Consider the following 13,051-nt stretch of genomic DNA (forward strand, 5'->3'; position numbering starts at 1 on the left):
TGGTTTCACATCTTTACTCTTTAATGATTTATTTGTTCAATGATGACAAGACCAACGATCCATAAGAGAGAATGCAAAAACATGGAGGCAGAGTACCAGAAGTAAGAGCAGACTCGGGCAAACCCCACATTTTGTATTGCCATCTGTGTCTCACAGTCCAGATTCACACACTAAAAACATGATGTTCATCTGAATGAACAGCGTGCGCGCATCATGAGATGTGGTGTTCCCCCGAAGAAAGTACCCCACACAACTTTACCATGGAGTACAGACTTTTCATTTGGAGAGTAATTTTGTGTAATAAAAATTCCTTGCAGTGGGATTGACAGATTTATTGTCTCCATTCTCAACGCTAAACCATGTGCTTGTTTGTATCTGGGCTTACAAGAGGACCAGCAGAGAGAGACCGCTGCCCTGTAATCACCAAAACAGAAATCAAACAGATTCAAATTCTACTGAAACAGAACAGATAAAGAGTAAACTGCTGAATCATTGTTAGGGCAGTAAAGAGATTACATGATTGGCAGATGCCCATTAGTACAGTAAAGCCCAGTGAAGTGCCAGTGATGTCTTGAGACTCAAACAGTGCCTCACAGGTTAAAGTGCTACAACTCCACAATTAAAAGGAAACCCTCAGATCAACTACAAGCTTTCACAAAGAACGAGAGATCTCATCTCCGCCTAGCATCGCCTGGATAATTTTTCCTCAACGTTTTAGAGTGTGGGCCCACAGCAGATAGAATATACATGTAGGAGGACACGAATGTACAGCCAACAGTTTATTTCTGATAATAAATGAGCAAAGATGATTCAGTCATGGGAAGAAATCTCTCAATTTGGCAGGGGAAGCCTTTAGTGAAATGTAGAGGAAAGAAAGTGTAACTGGAAAACAGAGCCTGTAACAAGAGCAACCGTTCCAAATTTAACTCATGATGAAAGCTAGTCAGGAAACAAAAAGGATACAACTTAGAAAAAAAAAAAAAAGAAAAGAAAAAAAAGGAAGTTTTCTAAAGGTGGAATGAAGGAGACAGAATAAATGACGCTTGAAGCTCCTCTTTAGTGCTGCTCCTTCTGATTTTTGCTGCTCTCCCAGCACGATCCACTCTACTTGGTGACTGCGTGGATCGCGTCTGCAAGGTAGCCCACGTTTCCAGAGGTCACACCTGCCATGGAAATTCTGCCATCCTTGGTCATGTATACTGAGAACTCTTTTGTCAAGCGCTCGACCTGCAGGGAAAGAAAACAGCACAAATGAGGCAGAGGAAAAGGGCAGTTTTATTGTTTGTTGTTTTTTGAAATAAACATTCATCTGCAGGATCAAGACTCAATGTCAAACAAACAAGACTGAAGAATGCACGTTTTTAAATGAGACAGCAGGCGTTTAAGACCACATTCTTAATGCAACCAGGCAAATACAAATCGCCACTAAACTTTGTAACGACTAAAAAGTTAAACAGCAGTAAACCATTACCCCCTGGTGGTGAAACCTCAGTCAGTACAGAAAGCAGCTTTACACAACAGATATGACTGTAAGAGTGGGCCTGCCAAAAGGCAAGTCTCTTTCCTAAGAGAAACTCTCCTCTGATATGACCTGTGAGGTTTATTGCTGAATGACATTATTCATTACACTTTGTTTAAATATGAAAACGTATCAATTTCTCTGCCATTACATTACCTGTTCTGGCTTGAGTCCTGTGAAGCAAAACATCCCGATCTGGTCGATGACATGCTGCCAGTTGTGGGAGGAGCCATTCTTTTTCAAACCGGCCACCAGCTGCTCTCTCATCTTGATGATGCGGTTAGCCATACCATGGACCTCCTCCAGCCTGGACACAAAAAACAAAGAAATGCATAACTGAGCATCAACCTTTTTGGGGCACGCTGAAGATTTGAAGCGTTCCCAAAATATTCAGACTACATTAGTTTAATGTGTCAGAGTTTAAGTTGCTAGTTGGCAGCAGCGCATAGAGCACTGACCAGGCTCCATCCCTGAAGGTGCTGGAGCTTTGTCTCTAAAACCTGACTTTACTCCTGGAACATGCTCAACTAAGGTAGTCGTGTCACTCCCAGCTCTGATTTCTGTGGCCAAAGGAACGCAGCATAAGTGCAGTGTTGTGATAACCTAAGGAGCTTGAAGAGAAAGCAACTGGGCTTCATTTGGTTTTAAAACTGAAGAAGCCTCTTGGATGAGAAGCAAAACCTCTGCATGAAGCTTAAAGAAGGAAGGAGCCCAGTATTTAAACCCTAGTGGGGTCGTCTGTGGATATGTCCATGTCTAAAAGGTCGTACCACAGTGAGTGCAGCTCTGGCGTGTTGAGAATAGTTGCTGCAATTCTGGCACCATTCACTGGTGGGTTGGAGTAGATGGGCCTGATGAGGATCTTGAGTTGAGACTCCACCCTCTTTGCCTCCTCTGCATCTTTGCACACGACAGTGAAGCCTCCGACACGTTCACCTGTCAACATGCACAGCAAGTCAAAAATATAAACACTGATGACAAAAAAAACAAAAAAAAAAAAAACCAAAAAAAACCTCAGGGTTTAATACAAGATTTTGGTTCTCGATAAACCACCACCTCTACTGAACAACCAAATTTAAGAAAATTGAACAGGTTATAAATAAGCAAGGATAACAGACACACAATTAAATAGCTTGCGATTCTTGTGTTACTCATATTTTCCCAGACTCGTGTAGGTTTCAATGTGGCACCAGTGTCAGAAGGTGTCAGTAATGCACCTACAGACTGTTTGCAAGACACCACTAAACAGAAATAAAAGACTAGGTAGAAGGAGACTATTCTAACCATATGTGGCCAGTGAGAATAAGTGTTGCCATACAAGTGTGACAACATTCAAAACTCAAAAGAACTACCGCTGTACCCAAATAAATATATTTTAGTATCAGCATTTTCTCAGTGGGTCTTGTTAAGGGATCAAGATAGATCTGCTCAAATGTTTCATTTCAGAACAGAAAACACCCATTTAGGAGCCTGCACTGAATCTGACTGACCATAGAGTCCCATGTTCTTGGCAAAGGATTGCGACAGCACAATGTTGTGACCGTTTTCAATGAAGTGGCGGACAGCCCAGGCGTCGCGATCAATGTCTCCACTTGCAAAGCCCTGGTAGGCCATGTCGAAGAACACGAGTAGGTTCCTTTTCTATAAGAGTGGTGGTGGATGAACAAAGACAGACAGCAGTTAATTATCCAGAGCTCATCAATTTTGCTGTCTTAACTGTCAGAGACCTCATGAGATAAAAGCAAAGCAACCATTTCATCATTAGCATTTTCAGAACCTCTGATAACCTCTCACCTTCACAATGTCAGCAATCTCCTTCCACTGCTCGGGCCTTGGATCCACACCAGTGGGGTTGTGGGCACATGCATGCAGCAGGATGATGCTCTGCTCTGGGATTTTCTGCAACACAAACGAAGGTTTCAGTTAGTCAGCCTACAAAAACCCACACACTACAGACCTGACCGTGTTCTCAAAGCAGCAGTACTCGTACACTGCTCATGCACTAGATATGACTAACATGAAGTGGTTCCTCACCACGAGATAAAGCAGCGTTTTCCAACCTTTTGGAGCCATGGCACATATTTCACATTAGGAAAGTCAAACAAAAATGTCACAAAAAGCATATTAATAATTTTTCCGTGTGCACCAGGTATAGCGGAATTGGCTCAGTTTGTCCCCAGTATAGCTTTGTCTTCTTCTGACCACTATTCATGCTAGGGCCTTCATCTGGGTTGGAATTTACACCAGGACCCAGGTCAGATTAACTACATTTTCTTTTCAAATACTTATCTATTGCTATTACGCGCTGCATTGTCTCACTCGCATGACTATTATGCAATTTCTCCTGTTTTACTGGCAGTTGGCAACTGATTTAATTAGAGCAGGTAGTTGAACTGCCCTCTAGTGGAAGAGAATGTAATTGTTCTGTTTGTTACTCAAGCCAATCGCTTGGAATACCAGATAATCTTCCACAGCACACCTGATCATTTCTCACGGCACACCTATGTGCTGTAGCACAGTGGTTGGGAAATACTAAGATAAGGGGATGAGAATTACATGTACATTTTAGCAAATCTTTATTATACACTGATGCAACAACAATTCACACTATGCCCAGTGAAGCTTCCCTGATATCTGTGTGTAAACAGAAAGTGGGGCAAGACCAAAGTCCTCTTGGATGGCTCTTAGTATAAATACACCGTTTGCACTACACACCACAAAAGTAAAAAAAAGAAGAGTCCCATGTCCTGCGTTCTTTTCCTAATAAAAGGAAAATTTCTTAAATCTGATCACTACTCTCGAACTTATCCTTCAAAATCACAGATATCATTTGGACAACTCAAAGGATAAAATCATCAACAATAATCAAATTGTTGGGAAAAATGCTAAACATGTTTCATTTTCTTTTGACGCATGTATTTTACGCATTTCTTACAGAGATGTCATCCAGAGCTCCTTTGAAGTCAAAGCCACAGGTGGAAGGTTCATAGTAGCGGTAAGCTTTGAGCTGCATGCCAGCATCTCTGAAGATGGGTGTGTGGTTCCCCCAGGAGGGTTTGGGCAGGTACACATCATGTGGCCCAGGGTGGAATCGAGCCTGTGACACAGGAAAAGCTAATGAGCTAAGGCATACCAAGAAACCTAATTTTTAAAAACAGTTTTTAAATGCCAGGTGATCAATACAAGAAGACCTCACCAAGAAGTTGGCTCCAATACGCAGAGATCCAGTTCCTGAGATGGTCTGGACGGTGACGCTCTGTCAGGAGAAGAAAACTGCTGTACTGATATGGATTTCTTTTAAAAGACAAAAACTTGTCCATCGTCAACTGAACTTTAAGTTGAACTTACTCTGCTACTTTTCAAAACCTCATTTTCGGGACCAAGAGCCAGCTGAGCACAGGCTTTACTGAATTCAGCCAAACCACCAATGGGAAGGTACTCCTTATCCAGCTGTTTAGCTGCAATGATAGCCTCTGCCTAGAAGAAGGCAAAGAAAATGAGGCATAAAACATCCTCCTTTCCATCAGCTGGCAATGGTGTGTATGTATATGTATGACACACACATCTATGCATGTATGACACACACATCTATGCATGTATGACACACACATCTATGCATGTATGACACACACACACACACACACACACACACACACACACACACACACACACACACACACACACACACACACACACACGATAATTTAATCTGGAGGTGGATCTACCTTGCGAACACAGCTGAGGACAAAAGGCTTTCCTTGATCATCCCTGTAGGCTCCCACTCCCAAGTTCATCTTCTTGGGGTTTGTGTCCTTCTTGAAGGCTTCAGTCACCCCCAGGATGGGATCAGGGGGACCCATCTGCACTCCACCCCACCAGGAGCTGCACCAAAGCAGATGAGAATAGTACTTAGATTGTGGTCACAAACACTAATGCATCTTTGAAGAGGGGCAAAGTGCTTTTAAGGTACCACTACCTTGTACAGTTTAATGCATGTAGCCTGCCAACAGACTGCAGATGCAAATTAGCAGTAAGCTAAAACTGATACAATGCATCAAATGGCAACATTTATGTTAATATTGTAGATGGCTTTCCAGAAAAGGCCAATAAAAGAAAAAAAGAAACATGCTGCAGAGCCTAATGCCAGCTTAGCTCCTCATGTGACCTGGAGATAACACACTGACTTAAAGACGCATGAATGACACATGCTTGGCTGGTACAAGCATCATGAAACATAATCCCATCAGGAAGTCCAGAGTCCAACAACAAGTGTGACAGTTAATCAGGGTCAAAAATGTCATAATTACCCAGTTCCCACGACAACAAACACTCAGTGGAGTATTATATTCCACTGAATGAGTATTACCGTTCTTTCCTTTATTTGCTCTTCCAGCTTTCAGCATCATCTTGTTGAATATCATTCTTTTCTTTTTAAGCTTATCGATCTGTTTCAAAATACTTGATGCTAATTAAAATATTTGTTTAAGTGGCTGATTAAGGTAAAGAAACTAAACAGTCCTTGAATTTCTTATTAACAGTACTTATTAGTAATTTAAAAAAAAAAAAAAAAAAGGAGAAAAAAGTCAATCAGTTCACTGGCCGTTTTTCTGCTTTCACATCGTCAACTGATATTAATACAATACATCTCCGTTTGTACATAGATTTAGGAAGCCCACACCCACTATCACGTTTTTTTTTTACATGGCATGATTTTACTTTTGCTGCACTCTTGCCCTCACAGACATGTTATTGTATCAGGTTTCTTCTACTTTCTAAACTTGAGTCTAAATTTAGGACAGGACACTTTGCAAAGGGCAAGTGTCTCCAAAGTGACATTAAAATATTATTTCTATCATTTGGCACAAACTTTTTTCACCTAATTACCATCTATATAAACAGTATTAGTTTTACTGTGTGTAACATACTACTGTTGACATTAACAGCAGGAACGTAGTAACTAAAGTGTTATTTGCGTTCATTTGTCTCATCACACTTGCAGTGTGCATGCAAGCAGAACCTTTGAACAGACAAACTTCAGCGTTTATTTAAATATTTACTGAGAAGTTATCAGAGATCAGTAGAGCAGAGGCCTTTGTGGCACCGTAAAGGGCAATATTGTTGTTCACCCCTATCAGTTTCTGACATTACCGTCTAAAATTACACAATAACGGCTGGCTGCGTGCTTGAACATAAGACACCGAATCACGACAGCAGAAGCTAGAAAAACGAAACCTAGAGTTACTGCAGTGAAGGGGTAAGCTAAATACAGTTTCCCACGTTCACAAATCTCAGCATTTACGAAAGCTTGAAGTTAAATATTTTAATCGCACAAACGAGTAACTGTGGACAAGTTTGTCCTCCAAGCACACCCTGAAAGGACACACCAGTGTCTCAATTTCCACCTGGAAATTAGCCAATCGGCGCTCAAAGGTGGGAAGCGACAGCCAATCAGCTCGCACGACTTTACAAACTACGACAAGTCGCTTAGCTCAAACTGTGCAACTGAAATTATCGCGATTGTTTAAGTCACTCAAGATGTTTTCAGGAGCAAAAGGCGAAACCGTTTATTAACAATTAAGTTAACTGTTTAATACTGTAAACTTAAGCTGCTCTTGATAACGTAACAAATCCGACTGGGCTTCAGTCTCCACCATGCTCCGGTGCTAACACACCAGCGTGACTTTCATCAGTACCGTTAACCTCATTAACAGCAACTCAAAGTTGTGGTAACTCAAAGTTACTGTTTTGAGGTCAGGTTAGAAGTAAGCAAAGAGAAAGTTTGTCTTAAACAATGGCTGTTGACCTTTCAGGCCATCAAGTCACAAGAGGACATCGCTAACCTACATATTAGCTGCTACCTGGGAGCAGATGCTAAACCCCGGACAACAGCAGGCCGTGTAAAAATCCTTTGACCTCAGTCTGAGGTTAGCTGACCAGCTATTGGGGCTACACTAACCGCAGAGCAACCAACCTCCACCATAAAACACAAGGTAACGTCAACCTTCAAATAACGTTTGTTCATTGAGCTAGCTGCAAAACGTGACAGTTCATGCGACCACGTAGGTGGTGCTTAACGAACCGATCGTCCACGTTACTGCCTTTTACCTGTTGCGGGTGGACAGGACTCCCAGGGACGGGGAGATGTTCCCCAGGCAGTAGACCATCTTGCTGGACTTGAGCAGAGCCATCGTTGCTGCGTTTGGGAGGCGAGCCTAGAAGGATGTGAAGGACAGGCGAGACCACGCTGCTACGATCTGAATACGCGCTGACGTCAGAGCAGTCGCCAGTGATCGTACGGTGTCGTTTCGTCTTGCTTCGGCAAGCGCGTACGCTAAATTGGATACGATACAGAGAAGATTAGCATGGCCCCTGCGCAAGGATGACACGCAAATTCGTGAAGCGTTTCGTCTGTATTTATAGCGGAGAAGAAGGAGAAGAAGCGTGAGTAATTTGTTATACATACACACAGAAACCAGGTAGTAAAACTCAGTAGCGGTTTTTGATACGGGCGGTTACCCGGGGCGGCATCGTGGTGGGGGGCGGCATCACAGACATCGGCAAAAAAAAAATGAAAAAATGAAAAAAAAAAAAAAAAAAATTGCTCGTACTCGTGCTGCCCCGACATCTATCGCCGGGAGTAAGGGCGCCCTCGTTTGCGAGGTGCGCCTGCTGCTTGAGGCACAGGGAGGAGAGGGCGGGGCGGCGGGGGATTCTCTGGCTGGCTGGAGCTCGCAAAATAAAAGAAAAGAAAAACAAAACAACAAACACGAAAACACCAGACATTATAATACAGACTTATAATTTGCACCGATGTTTTTTCGAAATTCTGTATGCGAAAAGTGAGCGCGAGAGCCCTCGGTGCGCCTGCTTGCTGCTGAAGTCAAAGTAAACTTTATTGTCATCTCCGCTACATACAGTCCAGTATAGGGCTGCTCGATTATGGCAAAAATGATAATCACGATTATTTTCACTGAAATTGAGATCTCGATTATTTGACGATATTTATTTAACCCTTACGACCTACTATAGAACCAAGTCCGCCAGAGCTTATATATATATATTTTTTTACATGTTGTAGTGCCATTTGTGGGAGCATTTCAAGTTGCTATACATCAATACAACTGTTATAGCCCATATTGTAATAATATGTATGCATTAAGTCCATAGTAATTACATTAATTGCAAAAAAGTACAATAAACTACAAAAAAATTGAAAATCGTTTTTGGTTTTTTTTACATATATTTCTACTTGGAGAAATTTAAGAGGTTTATCCCTCAAAACTTGAAATACAAAAAAAGTTGCAAAAAATAGTTTCTCACCACAGGAAATTTATTTTGAGTGTCTTTATAGTTTTATTTTGGAGATACACCAATTTTTATATACTGCAGGAAAAACGAAAAAACAATCCTATGATGCAAATTTGCAAAGAAAACAGCATGTGCATCAAAAGAAACTATTTCCAGCAGTGCAATTCGAGTTCTAAGCATCACAGAAACTATTCAGAAAAGTATAGAGTCAAACATGACTTATAAAAACACCAGTATAGGCAATTAAGGCCTACAAGTAAAAAACTACATTTCCGCGAAAATGACGTCACTTCCGGTTTCGGGCAGGAAATGGCGCACATGCGATAGTTCGCGACTTCCAGTGTTGGCAACTTTGTCGCTATATTTAGCAAGTTTTCAGACCCGCTAAAAATAAAGACGTGAAAGCCCCTATTGCTTTTACTCTCAACAAGCAGCGGGTGCTGTAACGCAGTCAGTTCTTCTTTTACTCTTTTACTCTTATGCTGTTTTGTGGATCACAAGGTTTAAAACTACTTATAAACACACACACAAAGTAACTCCACCAGAGTGCCTATTTCGGGTCACTTTTGCCGGTCCAAGCCCGGGTAAAGGAGCAGGGTTGGAATTGTGACATTAAAAAAACAATAATTGCTAAAAGAAATTTAATTTGTAGTTCTAAATAAATTCTAAATGCATTTAGGACGTTTTTTACTCACTTTATGTCTCTTCCACAATGTTATTTCTCTCTCCAGCAACATAGGTTACAATTAGATTAGCATGACCAATTATGCAAATTTGGCGATGACGTCATTTAGCGACTTCTAGCGACTTTTAGGACTGAGGAGTTGGCAACACTGCTGACTCTGTTTCACTGTGGGAAGTGTTATGAACAGCTGATCGGATCGGCAAAGCTTGTTTCTGGAATATTATGTTTTTGTTCCTGCAAGCGCTTTTTATGCAATTTTTGCAAAGCTTTATGTGGAAGGAAACCGTGACCGAGGACAAGCTGATGGCATAAGATGTAAGTACAACTCCTCCGGTTTCATATGCAAAACAAATTATTGCGCTAGCTTACACGGTTCAGGTTCTACAGGGATTTAAAAATTGTTACACAAAACGGAGCGGGCTGCTCTGACCGGCTTTAAAGGGTTAACGATGACAACGTATTGAATAATGACTTTAAAAAATAATATAAAATAGTGTGCAACACCACTGAAGTTTTTTTTACCTCTCTTTTCAACCAACGGCAGTCACTCTCCTCTCCAAATAACTTCTGCTTAGCTTTCCGAGCTTCCCTCGGGTCCTCTTAATCAGCGGTCTCCACCCTTTTTTGCGCCACGGATCGGTTTATGTCCGACAATATTTTCACGGACCGGCCTTTAAGGTGTCGCGGATAAATGAGGGAGGGGCTAATAATCGGCTCAGTCATTTTTAATGATCGTTGAAAGCCCAGATCGTAATCGTGATTAAAATTCGATTAATTGAGCAGCCCTAGTCCAGTATATAGAGAGACGAGGCAACAAGGCTCCAGTTACAGCAGTGCAAGTAAACAAACAATACATATAAGAAGAGTAAGAAAATAAATATAAACTATAGGACTATGGGTAATTGGATCAATAACAATTTAAAATTTATATTTGATGGTTTAAAGTCTCACACACACTTTAGGACTAGTGGTAAAGGGATCAATAACAATTTAAAATTTACAGTTTGATGGTTTAAAGTCTCACACACAACCCGTCGAAAGTGGAGGGGGGCCCTGCTGCTTCCAAATAGAGCACATTTTATTTATAATGTAAATCCAAGCCCATTATGTATTCATGATTTGAATCCTGGGTTGTGTGAAATCTCAGAAATGCACCCTAGACAAAGTGAATCTGTGAACTAAGGTGTAGGTGTGATAGATTATGTTGTGGTGACCTTCGAGTTGGGGGGGTGGGTGTTCATACTGGAGTGCAAAATTAAAACCAATGGAAGATGGACAAGAAAAGTTCAAAGCCATCAGGTCCTCAGTTTAGAAAAAATAGAAAAGAAGAGGAGGAGAAATGAGCAAAAGATACAGGTATGCAGATGTGTCATTGGATAATGGCAGGTCATCCTGCAACAATCAGAATCAGAATACTTTATTAATCCCTAAGGAAACTATGTGGGTTACAGTTGGCGATCCTACGTGCTGCACAATAATATTCAATATTTAGTATTTACTGTTATATTCACATAGATTATCGCAATGATGTTGTTTATTATATTGCTCTCTCTTTTTTTTTTGCTTGTTTTCTCTTTTTTCTTTCTCAACAGGTGATCCAGGTGATTGATATATGTATTTTTTGTCTGTTTGTTTTGTTGGTTTTTGGTTTTTGCCCTTTATCACCGCTCCTCTTCCCCGCTGCTTTTCTTTCCCTACCTCTCTTTCTTTCTCCCTTTTCTTTTCCCCAGTCATGTCTGTCCCATGTGTAGCAAGTGAAAATAAAATAAAAATTAAAAAAAAGATTTGATATTATAATCTGACTCTTAATCCCTAGAGTAGTGTGGCATGGAGAGGGCAGTGAAGAAGGGCGGGGGACACTATACATACATAAATCCACACAAGAGCAGTGCAATCTTATTTTAAATTACATAACGTCTCCTGGATAAAAGCCATCTGACTCAAATAGAGGAGCTTTACGTCTTTTTAGTCACTAAATTTTCAGGGGAATTGATTTATTTGACACGGGCATAATAACACTGCATTAAAACACACAGTTATGCACAAGCACCATATGCACTGCATCTAATTTACAACACCTGTCCTGAGGTGAGACAAAGGGAGCCATATATAAAAATATGAAACAGATATAAAAATAAAGCTCAAGTTGAATACAGAGTTATAGTGCGGGTGTGCTTTTATTTCAGCCACAGTTTATTGCTTTTGTTGAAAACACTGAAACTGGTTTGCATTTTTATATCACAACCTTTGCTCTTTTAATGATGGTGAGACGAGATTTTGTGCATTGTGATGTGACAGTTACTGTTTATTGAGGCCTTTGTGCTTTTTGTACTGCAGTGCTGATGTCTGGACTCTAAAATATCTCTGAGTACTGAGGAAGCATGGCATTGTATGTATTTTAAAATAATCCTTAGGTTGGCTTTTAAAGCTAAACATACTTTGTTTTCCTAAAAAATGAAAAGAAAAAAAAACAATGTATTTGTTCATTTTTAAATAACTTTTATTACCTGACCTTACAGTCATGTGATTGGTAGTTTTAGGTTATAGCAGGACTTTTCTGCACACATTATTCACGTCTTTCAAATCTTAGATGTGAGTCTAAAATGATTCCTAGTTCCCTGATAACTTAATTTCTTTTTTTTCTTCCTTTTTCTTTTTTTTTTTTTTGCCATGAATGCTAATTTTTGGCATTGTTTACTTGTAGAAAAAGTAATTGAAATTTTTTTTATTTTTTTTATTTTTTTTCACATCTTGTGTTAAATGAGAGAAAATTTAAATTAGAGTAAAATGTCAGTCATATATATGTAATCTCTGTAATATTCTGGATATTTATAAATGAGCAATTTGTATATTTTATAGCTATTTCTTATACTTTGTAACTTTGTAATATATTATATTTTTTAATCAAGTTCAGTCTGTTACTGTTCTTATTGTCTTGGAGCAACTGCAACTACATAATTTCCTTAGGGATTAATAAAGTATTCTGATTCTGGATTTAATGATTCATAGACCATAATGGATATGCACAAATAAATACAAACTTCAAAAAATAATAATTAAGGGAACACTGAGTCATCACAGTATAAGTCAGTTAAAGCTTCCTGGAGGTCATTTTGTAGGGCTCTGGCAGTCATCTTCCTCGTCCTCCTCATACAAAGGAGCAAATTCGGGTCATGCTGCTGTCTCTGCTGGGAGACAGAGCTAACCTTCTTGCAACAGCATGTTTAGATGTCATCCTGGAGGAGCTGGACTACCTTTACAAGCTGAATGGGCAGCAGGAGCCCATGCTACCAGAAATGACTCAACACTAGAAAAAAGTTGACATGATAAGGAAGGATAAGGACAGATTAATGATCTGTAGCCACCGCCTGCTAATCAGGCATTTTACTTAATATAAATAAGAAATAAGATGTAAATAAGATGATTGCAGGAACGATGCCGCTACATATTAACAGCATTCTGCAATTACTTGATTTTCCACTTGAGGGCAATATAACACAATAGGCAGTGTCTGTCTGTGAAGGTTCTCAGTCATCCAG

At 40.2% G+C, this 13,051-nt stretch overlaps 1 protein-coding gene, 1 long non-coding RNA gene and 1 other non-coding gene across 3 annotated transcripts in view; 2 read left to right on the forward strand and 1 right to left on the reverse strand.

Annotated features, from left to right (window-relative positions):
• On the reverse strand, positions 1–7,789 carry got2b (glutamic-oxaloacetic transaminase 2b, mitochondrial). The gene is made up of 10 exons (XM_086286494.1): positions 7,625–7,789; positions 5,245–5,401; positions 4,868–4,996; positions 4,716–4,775; positions 4,455–4,616; positions 3,314–3,418; positions 3,010–3,160; positions 2,290–2,455; positions 1,676–1,826; positions 1–1,227 (listed from the first exon to the last, which is right to left on the reverse strand). The coding sequence occupies exons 1-10, from the start codon at positions 7,705–7,707 to the stop codon at positions 1,105–1,107; spliced, it is 1,287 nt and encodes a 428-aa protein (XP_086142620.1). The 5' UTR covers positions 7,708–7,789; the 3' UTR covers positions 1–1,104.
• Positions 7,089–13,051, forward strand: part of LOC147338939 (uncharacterized) — an 11,270-nt gene continuing 5,307 nt past the window's right edge. The window contains exon 1 of the long non-coding RNA XR_015128402.1: positions 7,089–7,509. This is a non-coding gene — a long non-coding RNA (uncharacterized LOC147338939). The remainder of the gene's footprint in view (positions 7,510–13,051) is intronic.
• On the forward strand, positions 7,827–7,933 carry LOC147338940 (U6 spliceosomal RNA). Its single transcript, XR_015130352.1, has one exon. It is a non-coding gene; the product is annotated as a U6 spliceosomal RNA (small nuclear RNA).

The sequence above is a fragment of the Aulonocara sp. 'chitande type north' Nkhata Bay genome, linkage group LG1, assembly GCF_057382095.1.
Source record: "Aulonocara sp. 'chitande type north' Nkhata Bay isolate Kocher_YH1m ecotype deep benthic linkage group LG1, A_spYH_male_GT1.1, whole genome shotgun sequence".
NCBI lineage: Eukaryota > Metazoa > Chordata > Actinopteri > Cichliformes > Cichlidae > Aulonocara > Aulonocara sp. 'chitande type north' Nkhata Bay.

Excerpts from the sequence above, each read along its gene's own strand:
- got2b (XM_086286494.1), bottom strand. The coding sequence starts at position 7,707 with ATGGCTCTGCTCAAGTCCAGCAAGATGGTCTACTGCCTGGGGAACATC. Across the intron at positions 5,402-7,624 it reads GTCCTGTCCACCCGCAACAG|CTCCTGGTGGGGTGGAGTGC; the intron begins GTAAAAGGCAGT and ends GCTTTGGTGCAG. Across the intron at positions 4,776-4,867 it reads AGGTTTTGAAAAGTAGCAGA|AGCGTCACCGTCCAGACCAT; the intron begins GTAAGTTCAACT and ends TTCTCCTGACAG.